The 18,298-nt window shown below is 39.6% G+C and overlaps 1 protein-coding gene and 1 long non-coding RNA gene across 5 annotated transcripts in view; one reads left to right on the top strand and one right to left on the bottom strand.

Annotated features, from left to right (window-relative positions):
- LOC134759776 (uncharacterized) overlaps positions 1-1,881 on the top strand; it is a 68,400-nt gene extending 66,519 nt beyond the window's left edge. Inside the window, exon 2 of the long non-coding RNA XR_010136518.1 lies at positions 217-1,881. This is a non-coding gene — a long non-coding RNA (uncharacterized LOC134759776). The remainder of the gene's footprint in view (positions 1-216) is intronic.
- PIP5K1B (phosphatidylinositol-4-phosphate 5-kinase type 1 beta) overlaps positions 1-18,298 on the bottom strand; it is a 310,275-nt gene that overhangs the window by 36,445 nt on the left and 255,532 nt on the right. The window contains exon 12 of one of the 4 annotated variants that reach the window (XM_054520014.2): positions 6,773-8,857. The exons of the other annotated variants lie outside the window; for them this stretch is intronic. Within the exon in view, the coding sequence (XP_054375989.2) occupies positions 8,755-8,857 (103 nt within the window). The 3' untranslated portion in view covers positions 6,773-8,754. Of the gene's footprint in view, positions 1-6,772; positions 8,858-18,298 lie in introns of those variants that run through there. 4 annotated transcript variants of the gene reach the window in all.

Here is an 18,298-nt window from a genome sequence, read left to right as displayed (position 1 = left end):
GACTGTTACAAAATCTGTCCCTTGTGTTCAATACATTTTAGTTGTTATTAGTATTATCGTTGAAGATAATTATATGAAGAAACACATGTTATAGACTTGACTGGCTCAGAAGGAGTTGTGTACAAGTAAAGGCTTAACAACCAGCATTTAGGAAAAAACCCATGTGCATATATGTATGTACATAAAGTTTTTATTTTTTTATTTTTATTTTTTCAGACAAAGTCTTGCTTGCTCTGTCGCCCAGGACGGAGTGTAGTGGTATGGTCTTGGCTCACTACAACCCCTGCCTCCCAGGTTCAAGTGATTCTCCTACCTCACGCTCCCAAGTAACGGACTACAGGCACACACCACCACACCCAGCTAATTTTTGTATTTTTTGTAGAGACGGGGTTTTACCACGTTGGCCAGGCTGGTCTTGAGCTCCTGACCTCAGGTGATCCACCCGCCTCGATCTCCCATTATTAACAATCAAATGGCTGTTCTTCGTGGTACTGGTACCAAAACAGATATATACACCAATGGAACAGAACAGAGGCCTCAGAAACAACACCACACATCTACAACCATCTGATCTTTGACAAACCTGACAAAAACAATGAAGAAAGGATTCCCTATTTAATAAATGGTGTTGGGAAAACTGGCTAGCCATATGCAGAAAACTAAAACTGGACCCTTTCCTTATACCTTATACAAAGATTAACTCAAGATGGATTAAAGATTTAAATATAAGACCTAAAACAATAAAAACCCTAGAAGAAAACCTAGGCAATACCATTCAGGACATAGACATGGGCAAAGACTTAATGACTAAAACACCAAAAGCAATGGCAACAAAAGCCAAAATTGACAAATGAGATCTAATAAAACTAAAGAGCTCCTGCATAGCAAAAGAAACTATCATCAGAGTGAACAGGCAACCTACAGAATGGGAGAAGAATGGGAGAAAATTTTTGCAATCTATCCATCTGACCAAGGGCTAATATCCAGAATCTACAAGGAACTTAAACAAATTTACAAGAAAAAACAACCCCATCAAAAAGTGGGCAAAGGATATGAACAGACACTTTTCAAAAGAAGACATTTATGAGACCAAAAAAAAAGTAAAAAAAGCTCATCATCACGTCATTAGAGAAATGCAAATCAAAACCACAATGAAATACCATCTCACGCCAGTTAGAATGGCGATCATTAAAAAGTCAGGAAACAACAGATGCTGGAGAGGATGTGGAGAAATAGGAATGCTTTTACACTGCTGGTGGGACTGTAAACTAGTTCAACCATTGTGGAAGACAGTGTGGCGGTTCCTCAAGGATCTAGAACTAGAAATACCATTTGACCCAAAAATCCCATTACTGGGTATATACCATAAGGATTATAAACGATTCTACTATAAAGACACACGCACAAGTATGTTTATTGCAGCACTATTCACAATAGCAAATAACTGGAACCAACTGAAATGCCCATCAATGATAGACTAGATAAAGAAAATGTGGTACATATACACCATGGAATACTATGTAGCCATAAAAAAGAGTGAGTTTATGTCCTTTGCAGGGACATGGATGAAGCTGGAAATCATCATTCTCAGCGAACTAACACAAGAACAGAAAACCAAACACTGCACGTTCTCACTCGTAAGTGGGAATTGAATAATGAGAACATATGGGCACAGGGAAGGGAACATCATACACTGGTGCCTGTCGGGGAGTGGGGGGCACTCTATTATTAGGAGAATTACCTAATGGAGATGATGGGTTGAGGGTGCAGCAAACCACCATGGCACATGTATACCTGTGTAACAAACCTGCACATTCTGCATATGTATCCCAGAACTTAAAGTATAATAAAATAAATAAATAAATACATAAATAATAAAAATCGCTGTTCTTAACAACTGGCTTGCAAAATTTGACTCTAGCAAGGAAGAAGATGTGGGCTCTGGCATGCCACTGCATGAAGGCAAGAGAAAAACATTAGGAGCCAATTTTAGCATAATATTTTGAAGTTGCTGCTTCCATTGGAGTCACTATGGCTGCTGGCAACATGCTGGAGAGGTGGATATCAGTTAGGGAGCCACAGATCCTGGTGGGACCCCAGAAAAATCGCAGGGGGTGCTCAAATCCATATGTTCATATGTGATTTCTTAACAGAGAGTAAAAACACAATTTAAATGAACATGATTTTTAAAAGCAACAGCCTGTTTTCTTCAATTCTAAAAATGGAAACCTGAAAAAGGGTACACACCATCGTGTATGGAATACGATATATAGTGAGGGAATAAAGTTCACATTTGGGTGAACAAAAGTTCCATCCGTCTTGGTATTCATGACCTACTCTGCCTTACCAACACTTTTCCACATATTGCGGGAAAGATTATCTCAGATGACTGCATGCATATTGCTTGGGTAGGACAATTTCCTACTAATTGCCAGGAACAACCAAACCCTAGTGGTAATCATCAAAGCTTAGGCCAACCCTGTTACAAGTACACAATGAATACGCATCTAAAAGACTTGGCGTAGTGCCTGGTCTTGACAACATGTAATTAACCCTAGCTATAATTCTGGATGGCACAGAGTTTCAGTGAGAAACAATTTAAGGAAAACCACATGCTCCTTTAAACAATTTTAGATTTTATCAGTCAATGATTTTAGAAAGTTACCATCATCCTTTATAACATATAAGAACATGTCAATGGAAAAGTCACTGGATTCAGAGTTGAAGAACTAGATTCTGGTCTTGATTCTGCTACTACCTATCTGTGTGATGTTAAGTAAGTAATGTCACCTCTATGCACCCTGGTTTTCCAATTTCTAAAGTAAGGGTGTTGGGGTAAGTAAGGGCTATTTTTTAATGAAAAAATCCAACCTCCACAACTAAAAAAATTTCATGTCCTGTGAATTAGAAATTCAACAAATATGTCCTCAATGTTACTCACTTGAACAGCCATTAAGACCCTTTTATGGATTTTCTAAAGTCACATTCTCTTTTGTTCTTCTGAACAAACACTGATTCCCCTTGTTTCCAAATGTATATTTGACCTTTTCTCAATGTTTATTATCAGTCTTCCCCACTGAAGTTTGTTTACTTATGAGAACAAGGCTTTCTTTCCGGTAGATCATAAAGCAATTCCCGGAAGGGCCTCGGGTGGGAGGATATGCTCAGGTACAGAAGATATCTCACAGTGTTGACCTATTAAGAAAATGGGTGGTCCTAGACTCTGGGCTTGTGAGCATTTTTCTTCTACCTTCTGGCAATTTCTTATAAATGGCAAAGTCTTGTTTTAAAAATCTGAGTCTGTGGTTTTTTTTTCTTCCCCTAGTACTGTTGAATAAAAAATTCTACATTTCCAAGCATACTGTGCCTGCGATCAAATGATGACACAATCAACACCCCTAATAATAGTAATAGCTTCCCCTGATTGAGGCTCTGAGCCTGCCACTTTACATACATATATTATCTCATTTACAGTTTTTATTTTTATTTTTTGAGGCGGAGTCTCGCTCTGTTGCCCAGGCTGGAGTGCAGTGGCGTGATCTCGGCTCACTGCAAGCCCCGTCTCCTGGGTTCACGCCATTCTTCTGCCTCGGCCTCCCGAGTAGCTGGGACAACAGGTGCCTGGCTAATTTTTTGTATTTTTAGTAGAGATGGGGTTTCACTGTGTTAGCCAGGATGGTCTCGATCTCCTGGCCTCATGATCTGCCCGCCTCGGCCTCCCAAAGTGCTGGGATTACAGGCGTGAGCCACCACACCCAGCCTCATTTACAGTTTTAACAACCCATCAGGGTAGGTATTATCATCCCAGTTGCACACATGAAGCACATGAGGCCCTCAGAAGCTAAGCACTGTGCCCAAAGACACAGGTTTCCAACCCAGGTTTGGCCGGATAGTAAATATATAACCTCCCTTACAATGCCTCCCTCTACAAATAAAACCCCCAGCATGACACAGGCAAGACAGGCAGCGTGAAATCCAGTAGAGAATCTTGGAGAGGTTCAGTGCTTGGAGATTTCACTCTTAAAGTCTTTCATGAGACTGAGCTGAGATAGGATGCCTCTTTTGAAGTGGCCGATGTCACATTTACTAAGCAAAACTTTATAGTCAACACATGCAAAAAAAAAAAAAAAAAAAAAAAAAATATATATATATATATATATATATATATATAAACAAGGATCCTAACACACTGTCTACCCTACAAGTATTTTCATGCTAAGATAAAAAAAAGCAGAATGTATAGAAATATCATGTGCTAGAAATGCATGGAAAATAATCTGTAGATACTATGTATGTTTCACAACTGTGTGAAAATACAGCTAACTTTTATTAAGCAGTTATTAGAACAGGGTTTGTTTTTTTTTTTTTTTTTTTTGAGACGGAGTCTTGCACTCTCAGGCTGATCATGGTTCACTGCAACCTCTGCCTCCCAGATTTAAACGATTCTCCTGCCTCAGCCTCCCGAGTAGCTGGGATTACAGGCATGCACCACCACACCTGGCTAATTTTTGTATTTTTAGTAGAGACAGGGTTTTGCCATGTTGGCAAGGTTGGTCTCGAACTCCTGACCTCAAGTGATCCACCCGCCTCAGCCTCGCAAAGTGTGGGGATTACAGGTGTGAGCCACCATGCCTGGCCCCAGAACAGGTTCTTAAATAGCTAGTTTGATCCTTGATTTAAACATCAAAACAATTCTATGGTGTGGGGATTATGATTCCACTTTATACAGATGAGGAAAGGGACTTTTAGAGAAATTGTGGAAGCATGCCCAAGGTTATACTAACATAAATAGCTGTAACCAGAATTCTGAGCCAGATCTGAGTCTTCTCTTTTCTTTCTCCACACTATTAATACAAATTATAGTGAACTTTTTGCCCACTCAGCACTCCTTTCTTCTGTTGGTAAGAGCAGCTCACTGGATTTTTGGGGAGCAATCCTTCCGGTATTCTGTGTAGTCCTGTTGGGAATGCACATCAGAGCACCTCACCCCCATGGGGGTGAGCCTTTGACTCATCAATGTAGGCTCATCATACTCTCAGAGAAATCTGAACCTTAGGCAGTGTGATGAATAATGTCAAGTGGTAGGAGCTGAGTAATAACACCAGTATTTCCATGAGTCTCAAGCTTCCCAGAGAAAGAGAATGTCTTCTAGAAGATGCTGTCCCCGAGTCTGAGATTCTCTAGAAGCAAGCTTGATGAAAGCATGGCATGACAGATTCCCCGAACTGCTGGATTCTCACCCTGTAGCAGTGTCTGGGAGAGGGTAGAGGCTCGATAAATATTACTCAATGAATGGTTGAATCCTCTGAGCTGCTGTATTTCATACTCTTCCCTTGGCTTGGTAGTTTAGGTTTTTCTTTAGATTATGTGAACTAATTCTTAGCTTCCTCATGATTTCCTTTGCTACTTCAGTTTCTCTTGCTTGTAAGCAGAGAACTCTATCTGATACCTATTATTTCCACAGAGATGTTACATATGCCAAAATATTTGAGGACCCAGCCTGATGGAGTTCTGTTTGTCTACAGCAATGCCCTTCACCTACTATTCTCACCCAAGGAAGGAAGCTCTAGAAAACTCCTCAGTTGGAGCATCAAGGAACTACAATCTGTTATGAGAGATCATTTATTAGGTTGTGTAAAGGTCCCCACAAAAAAGTCCAGCTACAATATGTGGGGAAGTAGTTTATTCCCACAGTGCCCTTGATTCATTCATAGGTTGAAACAACTACCACAGGTATCCAAAAATGGCACATATGCATGAAAAACAACTTTTACCCAACCCCAAATTCTGGAAACTGGGAATTTGAACTACAAAATTCAAAATTGTACATATTCAACCTTATATGGATTGGGATTCTATGGCAGGTGAAAATGTGATCTACATAATAAATCAATCATAGTTAAAGCCAGCTGCAAAAAGACCCATGGTATTAATATTTGACAGATTACTTATTCATCTTCTCTGCATACAGCTGTATACTGAGTTTCCCATCTTTTCAAGTATAGCCTCAAGAGACAGTTGTAGAACACAATCCCCCAACATTTACATTATAACAAAGTGTTACTATAATGCATGATTGTGGTACAGGTTTCTGTAATGTCATTTTGAGAGAGGAAGCACCCATGCCTTTTTGTTTATAACTAACCTCCATACTATATCCAGATTTTGTTCATTTTCCTTAATGCCTTTTTCTGTTCCAGAGTCCCACTCTGGATACCATGTGACATTTAGGTGTCACATCTCCTTGGGCTCTCATAGACTGTGATGGTTTCTTAGACTTCTTGTTTTTGATGACCTTGACAGTTCTGAAGAGTACTCATCAGGTATACTGCAGAATGTCCCACACGATTTGGGTTGCTTGATGTTTTTCTCATGGTTAGACACAGTATTTGTAAGTTTTTGGAAGGAAGATCACAGAGGTAAAGTACCATATTAAGTCAAGGTTATGCACTATTAACATGACTTATCACTGATGATGTTTACCTTGATTACCTGGCTGAGGTAGTGTTTACCAGGCTTCTCTACTGCAAAGGTACCCCCAACCTCCCTTTCCATGCTGTACTTTTTGGAAGCAAGCCACTAAGTGTGGCCAACACTTAAGGGACGGGGTGTTGTGTTCCACTGCCTTCAGGGTGGAGTAGCTACATACAGTATTTGGAATTCTTCTGTATGGGAATTTTGTCTCCTCTCCTCCATTTATTTATTTATTCAATCATATATTAATATTAGTATGGCCTCTTGGATATTTATTCTTTGGCTTATAACTCAAAACTGTGTTATTTTATTGCTCAAATTGTTTCAATTTTAGCCATTCAGAGCTCTTTCAGTCGGCTCCTGTGCCCTCTGACATACCCCCACTGTTTTGCTTTTTTGAATACAAATAGCCTTTTTTTCTTTTTTTTTTTTTTGAGATGGAGTCTCACTCTGTCACCCAGGCTGGAGTGCAGCGGTGCAATCTCAGCTCACTACAACTTCCGCCTCCTGGGTTCAAGCGATTCTCCTGCCTCAGCCTCCTGAATAGCTGGTATTACAGGTATGCGCCAGGTATGCATCATGCCTGGTGAATTTTTATATTTTTAGTAGACACGGAGTTTCATCATGTTGGCCAGGCTGGTCTCGAACCCCTGACCTCAGGTGATCCACCTGCCTTGGCCTCCCAAAGCACTGGGATTGCAGGTGTGAGCCGCTGCACCCCGCTGCCTTTTCTTCTTTTCAATAGATAAGAATAGATACCTGTATTTTTGGATGGTTTAAGTATGGAACCACTGAAGAACTAGGCTGAACCTTCTCATCCTTAAACACAAAGCTCTTGTATCACTTTACAGTTAATTCAGAAGTTTAAGATTGACTACATTTATTTCATTGTTAATTTGTGGGACAAAATCTGTACGACAGCTATGTGTTAGGGTTTGGAACTGGCTTCGTTCCCTTAAGTCATTCCCAGCCTGTGATTGGTACTAGAGTTCAGGCAGAAAGGCTTGGTCTTGCAGAACTAGACTATCCATCAGAAGTGGCAATGGTGAGTTAAACTCTACTAGAACGTTAGCCTTTCCAGGGACACCCTCTGCCCCCATCTTCACCTTAGACTTTCAAATTAAATCACAGAACTAATTGAGTCATAGAATATGTATCTTATATATATTCTATTCATTGTACTAGATAGTCATATATATTTTCCTATCTCATCCTCACAATAATCTTGTGAAGTCGATATTATTTGTAGATGAGGTGATTAAGGTGCAGGGAGGTAAAGTAGTGTAGCTGGTCAACAGCGGACTGGCATTCTAATTCAAAAGCCTCTATGCTAGGTTACCTGTCCAAGCTGAAAACCATGGCCATATAACCTTACAATTTCCTCAAAGGATGCACATCCTGCCAAATGGTGGCAGCTTAAGGCACAGGCCTACATAAGGCCACATGCCTGCAGGTCTGGTTTCACTTTGCTCATAAGGAAAGGGAGAGAAGGTTTGTACACATATAACAGGCTTATTTTTCCTTCTATCAGGCTCTGTATTTATTGTGATCAATCAACCTCCTCTTGGGAGCTAAGAGAATTCCAGAATTGCAGCGTTTACAAGGAAACCTACAGGCATTCTAGTTTAAAAAGCTCTGTGCTATTTCTCTCCCCTCTACGGCAGTCTTCCCAGATGGCTGCTCAGCTACAGTGAGAGGCTTAGCATTTTCAGGGTAGCCTATTTCTTCTTTAACCACACTATTAAACTCTTCCTTATACAGAATAATCCTTTCTTTGTAACTTCCACGCATGGGTTTTGATTCTGCTTTCTTGGGGAGAACTCTCAGCCTGAGATGACATGCCAGGCTCATCAGCTTCCTGGGCTGCATGGGGAGTCAGGTCAGCCTGGGTCGGATTCTGCTTATTTTGTGGCAGACCCAGGAGAGTACCCTTCACAGCAAGGCAACCACAGAAGTGAGATGCCAATTTATTCTAAGTTCAATGTATTAATACATGTCCTGTTCTGAGATAGCTAAGATCGGATGTTTACTCATGATGAATAAATATTAGCTCTTTACTTCCTTTAGGGGCCTTTACTTCTCTTAATGGCATCGTAATCATCCTTTTATAAACCCTTAAGAAACATTTCAGTCCACTGTGTGAGTATAACATGCTCTATGGGTGAGGGTGGAACCACATGAATTTCTAAGTGTCTATCAGGTTCAAAGTTCAAAACAAACAAGTCAAGGAAATCTTGGACATGCCTGGATACAACAGCAGTCTTAAAGAAGAATGATGACTTACTGGCAAAAGAGAAGAAAGTTTAAGACTGCCACTGGGGAAGAAAATGCTACTGATTTCACTTCCTTCTGATATGAATAGCAGGTGCTCAGATGGATTGAACTGAAAAACAAGTGAGATGGGGGAAATTAAATAGCTTTACAAAATGTCGGGAGCTTAGAAATCGGAGATATATATTTATTCAAGTTCTTTTTCTCTGTGGATCAGATCTCAAGTTTTCATTTAATTTGGCTTGAAGAATTTGACCCATTGAAAGCTACTGTCAGAGCAGGAAGAAAGCACCTGAAGTCACCACCACCCAATACTGACCACCCACGGTCGAAGGATCTATTGTCTAAAGTGTAATAGCTGTGTGATTTAACTCAGGATATACCTGAAATGTGGAATTTCAGGCAGTGACTGTATAATGAATGCCCCCACTACCATTGTTAAGGTCCCTGATCTGGGGAAGTGTTAGTCACTGTAATAGCTGAACCAAAGCAAATTATCATTGGCAGGGACATCAAATGTGTCTTCCTTCCACAGATAATTTCAGGGCTGACTACAGGGTCATGTGACCTATGCAACTGCATGGATTCCTGGGCTTAGAATGGTTCCTTTTTTTTTTTTTTTTTTTTCTGAGACAGAGTCTTGCTCTGTCACCCAGGATGGACTGCAATGGCATAATCTCAGCTCACTGCAACCTCTGCCTCCTGGGTTCAAGTGATTCTCCTGCTTCAGCCTCTCGAGTAGCTGGGGTTACAGGCATGCACCACCACGCCCAGCTAATGTTTGTATTTTTAGTAGAGATGGGGTTTCACCATGTTGCCCAGGCTGGTCTTGAACTTCCGGACTCAAGAGATCCATCTGCCTCGGCCTCGCAAAGTGCTGGGATTACAGGTGTGAGCCACCACACAGGACTGCTTGCTTAGTTTAATGCTCTGATGTTGCCATCTTGAAACTGTTAATGATTTTTGCACATTAGTCCTCACAATTTTATTTGAGATCCTGCAAATGTAGCTTGTTCTGAATGGCTGTGATGCTTTGGAAAGGTCAAGTTATTATGAGTAATAATCTAAATCAAATATAAGTTTCTTTCATCAATGCAATGAGATAAAGGTTCTTTTCAAAAGTAAAAGAAGGGTGGCATTTTAGGTTGAGAAAGAAATAGAATCATAAGGTTTTAGAGACTGGAGATCTTAGAAATCACGGTAATTAACAAGCAGAATTTGGATCAAGGTTTTGTCATATTGAAATGTTTTCGTTGGAGAAGGAGACAATTTAGAATTGCCTTGAAGTTGTCAATATATATGACAATTGTGCTGTTAACTATGAATGGTTCTCTCTCTTATTTACCTGATAAACATTTAAGAAATATAAAAAGAATATCGGTGCAGCTCTAGGGACCAGAAATGAAAACAGGAATTAAGTCAGCTGCAAGATCAAGTATCATACAGAATAGTAAGCTTGGCCACTGTCCCCCTGCCCATAATTTTAATCCTCTGAGTTCCAAATTCAGTCTAGATGGACTGAATGACTCCCTTAAAATCAAAGAACCATGTGAGAAGAGTAGGTAAAGCAATTAGTAAACCTCTAATTTTTCTACAGCAAGTAACAACAATAAAATCTATCTGTTCTTTATGAGGCAGTAAGAATTTGAGGACTTTAAATCATTTGCAAAGGGAAAGAAATGCTTCATGACTTGGCCAGAAGCTTACTTTACCTATTCATCTTAAAACAGCTAATCATAAGTCTTATGATTTTGAATGCATTTAACCAGTTCTCTGAATTCAGAGAGGATTGATTTTTCTATTTGCATATGAAAAATAATATTTCTGCCTTTAGTAGGGGATAAATGTGCTCAAATCTTTTGATTTTACACAAAACAGGAGTATTCTGTGTACAAGGAAACGTTTATTTGATGTCATTATTTTCCCAAATCAGTATTTTAAATTAAAAAAAAGATCTTGATAGTACATACTGTAATGACCTTGAATAATTGGAGAGAGCAAAATATGTATTTCTGTTCAGGTAAAAATGAACAGAACACATGCTTCCCACTTTTTTTCTAAAAACTCATAAAAATGAGGGAAAAGCCTAGAACACACCTGATTCACAAAACTCTCAAAAGGCTGAAGAATTAGAAGCACTGGGAATCCATGAAATAGCATGTGTCGGGGTAAGAGGAGGCAGCTAAGTGTCTGTGGTTGAAAGTCTGGTTAAGCAGCAGGTAAATCATCTCCCAAAACTTCTACCAACATGCAACTGCCTTTTCTCAACCCTATTTTAAGAATGGAGGTTTATTCTCCGGAGTGGGTGGAACAGAAGGTCTCTAGATTGGGGATCATTAGTCACAGCACAAGGATAAGGCACCAACTGAAAATAAGGAGATAAGGAGGTACTAGCCTGCCAGATTCAGAGACGGTCTCTTCCCCAACTCGGCTTCCATCAGGCTGACAGCCAGCCTTTCTCCTCCAGGCTGGAAAGATTGGTAGAGCCTTTTCTGGGGATCTAATCAACCCAAGAAGAAAGACAAATACCAGGTTTCTCCAACTACACAGCCCAGCCAAATCGCCCTACAGTGAAACCCACAGATGACAAGCCCCAGCCACGCACTTTGAACTTTTAATCATTTTGTTAGTGCCCCACTTCTTGTTTGAAATAGTTTTACTGATATATCATACGTATACCATATAATTAGTTGCTTTAAAGTATATAATTCAATGGCTTTTGGTATATTCAGAGTTGTGCAACTATCACCATAATCAATTTTAGAATATTTTCATCACCCCGAGAAGAAAACTGTGCTCATTAATAGTTACTCCATTTCCCCAAAATCCCCAGCACTAGGTAACTGCTAACTTACTTTCTGTCTTGATAGATTTGTGGTGACACGCTTTTAAGTATGAACAGACAACCAACGATTACGAGAAATCTGAGAAAAGCTACTATTGTAAAAGAGATCGAAAATATCGAAAAAAGCTAACTAGAATAACCTAAGATTATGCAGGGATTAGAAAATCCCAAAAAACCCTTAGACCCCAACTATTATTTACATCCTCAGATAAGTTACAGCAACTATGAAAAAAAGAACGGGATACTAAAGGAAGAAATTATCAGGACAAGAAGAGGTCCTGGAAAGTAAAAATGTAACAGTAGAACTGATTGAATTAGAGGGCTGTATGAAAATTTGAGGAAATCCCACAAAAAATAGAGTAAAAAGACAAACAGATGGGAGACAGAGAAAAAACAACAGAAACATAGAAGACTAGTCTAGCGGCTTCAATTTTCAAATGAGATACACAGAGAAAAGAAAAAACAGAGGCAATGAAATCATCAAGAAAATTTCCTAGACCTAAGAAAAAAAGACCAAAAAGGAAGAAAGAAAATTTTCTAGACCTGAAAGACTTGAGTATGCAGATTGAAAAGGTCCACTGAATACAACACTTTACTACAGATGAAAATAAGACCAACTCCAAGACAATTAAGAAAAAGACATCTTTAAACTTTCAGAGATGGGGAGAAAATAGATAACATGCAGATGACCAGGAAACGGATAAATCTTAACTTCTGAACAGCAACTTAGGGAGCCTGAAGACAATGGAATAATGCCTTTGAAAATCACTTCTGAAATAAAATTCTATACTTTGCTAAACTATTACTTATGAGTGACTTTAGCATAAAGACATTTTCAGACTTGCAAGATCTCAAAAAACTAACTTCCCATGAGTCCTTTTCTTAAAAAGATACTGGGGGATGTGCTCTGCAGAAACAAAGGACTAAAACAAGAAGAGGGAAATATAAACACTATGAAGCAGTGGAGCCAACTTTAGAGACAAAGTGAATTCCCAGAACAAAGGTGAAAGAAGTTCCCAGGATAACATCTGTGCACCAAACTTAGCAGACTAGACAAGGTCAGAAGACTCTGGGGAGAGATTATTCAGTTGAGTAACTCTGCTGAAATATCCGATGCATCTGAACCAATTAGACATTTTAAAGAGTTTGAGATTCAATTATTAATAAATATGTAGACAACTAAAGAAACAAAACAGAATGGAACATCATTTTGGGGAAAAGTATAAGGAAATATAATGAAACTTTACAACAGGGCACAGTTGCGAATATGTTTATGACATAAGGTAAATTACAATCTAATAGAAATTATGATGCAACTCTACTTGGAGAATAGAGAGGATGAGAAGGGTTAGTGTGAAGGTGGGGTGATAAAAGGGAGCTATATCATCCTCTTGCAAAGTGAGAACAAAAAAACTAGAAATAGCAACTCAAGTATTTTGTTTAGAGAAATAACTAAAAAAATCAGATGAAAAAGGTGATTGCCTTTGGTGAGGAGGAAATTGGGGTGGGGAATGGAATGGGGTTGGCAGTTTTAATAATAGTCCTGGAAGAACTATTTGACTTTCATAAAAATAAAACCTAGAAAAATATGAAGAGAATATAGTATTTCATTCCATAGAAATATGTATAATGTAAAATGGCAATCACACTATGATTACAATCATATAATGAATGACACACATCTGAAAATGTCTGATGGGGTTTACAGAGGCATTAATGATGGTATTAAGGTAGTGAAATTAAGAATAACCATTGTCTTTTCCAAATTTCTTCTATCATAAAGTTCCTATATAATTTTCATAATCAGAAAATGAATTCACAAAGCAGAAAAAGTTTATTCCTCATTATAGACTGGAACTTGGTTCACAATTATTTCTGTCATTCAAATCTATGATTTTTCAAGTTATCAAGGGAAGATCCTGAATGGTTTCTTTCTTATTCTTTCTTTCCTACAAGTCAATGTTGGGAGTACTATGAACCAACTTTCTAAAAATTATAAATTGATGAAAGGTGACGATTACACTTAGTTTCTCCTCTCAGTGCCATACATTTCTGACATAATATTTGCAATACCGTAAAAATACTTTTCTCTGTCACCAATTCTGAGGAAATGTGAAAAAAAAATCCTTCTAAATATCCAAGGTTAATACTGCTTGAACCAAAAAAAGTTAACCTTTTAAAATTTGTGGTGTGAGACATTTGCATTATGATAACTTTCCAACACTGTGGCCTGATTCTTGAGGCATCTCATGCAACATTCCACAGAGCCCATCTAATTTAAAAAATAATTTAAAATATTAATGTCTAAGTATGCGATTGAATAGGAGAAAAAAAGCAAAAAATTATATCTAGTTTATAACTTAGAGCTACAAAATCATGAATGTTGCTTGCATGTCTCAATAAAAATGAATACTGAGAAAAATTTCTCTAAGATTTGCACAAACCGTTCTCTTGTCCGTAGGATGCTCTGTTTCAAATCCATTTCCAGAATAGGCTTTTAGTTTGAGGGGTAAATGATCTGGTGGGTGGTATTTTAAAGAGTCTAAACACTTACTTAAGAAGCAGAAAATATGTTTTATTAAAAAAAATCATTCTGGCTTTTTCCTTACAGTCTGTGTTTGGCACAATCACTGGTGCCTGTATAAAAGCCACAGTGTCCTGTCTTCGCTAACAGAATCCTAGGTTTTGAGTTTAGGTAGTAGGTGGAGATCTGTAGTGATGGGATTCAGGATATTCTACCCATTATATGGCAGCTTAGCATTTGAGAAAACAGCTCCTTGGCCAGTTGTGATGGCTCACGCCTGTAATCCCAGCACTTTGGGAGGCCAAGGCGGGTGGATCGCTTGAACTCATGAGTTCAAGACCAGCCTGGACAACATGGTGAGATCCAGTCTCTACAAAAAATACAAAAATTAGCCGGGCATGGTGGTGCATGCCTGTAGTCCCAGCTACTCAGGTGGCTGAGGTGGGAGAATCGCTTGAGCCAGGAGGCAGAGGATGCAGTGAGCTGAGATTGTACCACTGCACTCCAGCCTGGGCAACAGAGCCAGACCTTGTCTAAAAAAAAAAAAAGAAAAGAAAACGGGTAATAAACTTAGGAAGGTCACTCTCTGACCTTCTCTCACCCTTCTTCCCTGAAGCAGGCAATAAAAGAATCCTCTGGCCTGCCTCTGTAGTAGTCCGTAAGACCCCACTTGAGAGGTGCCCTCCCTATAACTGGAGGAAGGAAATATACTTATCTCTGAAGACACAGGGACATGGTGACCAATCTGAACAAAGAAGCCTTGCTAAGTTTCACCAATCTTTTACTATTAGATCATAAGCCCTTCAGCCAATCATACTTTCCACTTCTTCATCAACTCTAGCATAAAACTACACAGGTTTGCCTGTTTTTTTGGGTCTTCATTTCTGAAAGCTCCTCTGTCGTATAAAACATTAAATACATTTGTATGCCTTTCTCTTGTTAATATGTCTTCTGTTATAAGGGTTATAGGCATAAACCTAGCGATGGGTGAAGAAAAGATATCTTTCTCTCCTCTGAAGTAGTCTCAGGGGAGGTAGGCCTCTTCCCAGCCTCCTTTGCAGCTAGAGGTAGTCATGCGATCCACTTCTGGCCATGAGCTGCTAAGAGGATGCTGCTGGGGGCACAACTGGGCAACCTCCCCCATAAAAAGCCTTGCAATGAGGAATTTCTCCCTCCCCACCTTTTTTTTTTTTTTTGCTTTTTCTATTTCCTTCCTGCAGAAGTCCCTGGAGAGAGGATGTGATGTCTGAAGCTATGGCAGCCATCTTGTAACTATGAGGCCACAAACAAGAAAAGCAAAAACCAGAGTGAAGCATGGCAGAGCAGAAAGATGGAAAGAGCCTGGATACATAAGAGTGTCACTGTGCAGCTGTACCCACCCTAGACTGCATATACCTGGACTTTAAGTAAATGACAAATATCCTTTATTCTATCTCAAGCCAGTGCTTCTCCATCTTTTTTGTGTCATGACATTCACAGTGGGTGGTAATATTTGTGCTGCCCTCTGGGGAACACAGAGGAGACTGCTAGCACCTGAGGTGAACTATGCTGGGGGCTTCAGCTGCCCCAGGACTCCTCCCTACCTTGAAGCCTGAGGGGATACATATCTCTGCACATCTCTTTGTGGCTCATCAATGGGCCTCACCATACACGTTGAAAAGTTCTAGTTTAAGCCATGCTTACCTGTTACTTGGCTGAATGCACTTCTAAGTAAAAGTTGGACTCAATGCTGCTTGTCAATGGAAAGTGACGAGATTTATAAGATATCATACATTCTCTAGCAACATATGAATATGCAAAAAATACTGATCTTAGCCCAAATCACATCATATGATTCTACTGACAGAACTATTTGCTATTTAACTCGTGTTCTTTCTTGTCAGTAATGGGGCCACTTCCTGATTAACTACAGGCACATTTCATGAGATCCAAACATAGAAATTTTTCTTTTTTTTTCTGAGACAGAGTCTCACTCAGTCGCCCAGGCTGGAGTGCAGTGGCACGATTTTGGCTCATGCAACCTCTGCCTCTGGGGTTCAAGTGATTCTCCTGCCTCAGCCTCCTGAGTAGCTGGGACTACAGGCACTTGCCACCATGCCCAGCCAATTTTTGTATTTTTCTAGAGATGGGGTTTTGCCATGTTGACTAGACTGGTCTTGAACTCCTGGGCTCAAGTGATCCTCCTGCCTCAGCCTCCCAAAGTGCTGGGATTACAGGCGTGAGCCACCTTGCCCGGCCTATAGGAATGTTTCAAACAATGCATTTGAGAGTACATTCATAATGGTTGAAGAATTATAGATTTTAGGGAAAAAAGTTTCATTTTATCTAGAAGTTCATCTTATGGGTCAAGTTATTATGTTTTTTATATGGTCTTAGGTTTGGGTACACAATGCCCTTGGCAATAATTGATTTTTCTATGAGCCTGACATTAATGTTTCTAAGCAAGTCCCTTTTGTCAGCTCCACCAGTGCTTACCATAGAGGGTTGATGGGTGCATTAAATAAAATAATATCTGTAAAGCTCTTGGCTGACTACATTGCATACAGTACACATCAAAGACATAGTTCTTAGGATTATTATAAACAAAAATGTAAAAAGAATGTGCATGAATTAATGGTAGTCATAACTCACTGGATACAAAATATCTTCCATATGGATACAGTAAAATACTACATAAACATTACTATAAAAGTGCTGTAAAAATATGAAGCTCTCACCACTCCCCAGAACTCATGTAATTATTTTAACCCGAGGCCAGCTCTCAGGTGACCCACTTTCCTGTTTTGGTAAAGAAGTGCCCTGCTCTGGTTACATCTGAGAGCTGTGTATTCTTAAACAAAAATATCCAGTTCCCCACTTTTCCAGAGATCACACTGAGAGGGCTTTATGTGGGAGCCCCTTGTTTATTAAGAACGGTTTCTATGTCATGGGAGGCCAGGAAATGAATTTTAAATCTGTCTTAACCACAGAATGACACACGGGACAAATGACAAGACCAAATTGGGGAGCTCTGCTCTCTCTCACAGTGCCTGGGCTGATGAGTTCAACACATCTGTTTGCACTTGAAAAGTCAGATGTACTAATTATTGTTACAAACACAAATAAAAGTGATCCATGTACATCTTCCTGGAATTAAACCCTTTATGAAGCGACATTGTCACTTATGGAATCACTTCTTGGTTCAGCCAAGCATGGGCATCTCAAATGTTGCATGTGGATAATTATGAAACATTTTCTGAGCACTTATGCCAAGGACAATGAGCAATATGATCGGGGATGTGCAGTTTTCACCCTGTAGCACTCTTCCTTTACTGCAGGCATCGTACACAGCTCCAGGCAAGTCATTTTTCCTAACTCTGTCTGCCTAACTCACTTTGTGTAGATTTTTCATTGAATACCATTTGCTTTCTATTGTGACTATTTATACAAATACTATAGTCTCTCAAGGGCAAAGATTTTCCATCTTTTCCATCCTTTCTAGCATCTTGTTTAGACTTGTGAGCACCAAGGAGACACCTCTGGGGACTTACAGATCTACTTGGACAGCACTTGACAGTGGACCTGCCCCCCAGCAGATGGGGCAAGAGCCAGTGAAATTTGGGTATTTGACTGCAACCCTGTTTGTTCCCATATGTAGAGGAGATCTGGTGCAACTCCAGGGACCTGGAGCAGTATAACAGCACAGCCACTGCTGTCGTATCAACATTTTTCACTAGTCCTCTCTCACATGGGGCTTGTCTATGGGGCATGTTGGCATTGGGAAGTCCTCATTTCCTGATTTACTGTCTCATGACGAGATACCAATCAAAGCTAAGGTACAAAGAACTCTTTGAAAAATAGCCTTTTCAACTCGTCCACACCCAGTCAGAAACATATTGATTATGGATTAACTCATTATTAATGACTTTGTCTATTTTGAAAGAGTCTGCCCTGAACAAGGAGTCAGGAATTGTAGGTCTTAGCTCCACTTCTGCTATTAAGTTATGCTGCAAACCTTAGAATCTTCACTGAGCAGTTCTCTGGGCCTCTCTTGATCTGTAGACGAAGAAACAGAGGCAGATGAAACACATCCCATCTAATTTTGCTGACACACTCAACCCTCTACAACTACAATAAAGGGTTAAAAAAGGACATAAACCTATAAAAAGGGGAGAAGATTGGAAGAAGCTAAGAGAGACAAAATT

The sequence above is a fragment of the Pongo abelii genome, chromosome 13, assembly GCF_028885655.2.
Source record: "Pongo abelii isolate AG06213 chromosome 13, NHGRI_mPonAbe1-v2.0_pri, whole genome shotgun sequence".
In the NCBI taxonomy this organism is placed as follows: Eukaryota; Metazoa; Chordata; class Mammalia; order Primates; family Hominidae; genus Pongo; species Pongo abelii.
The sequence above is the reverse complement of the archived record's forward strand: the minus strand, read 5'-3'. Positions and strand labels throughout refer to the sequence as shown.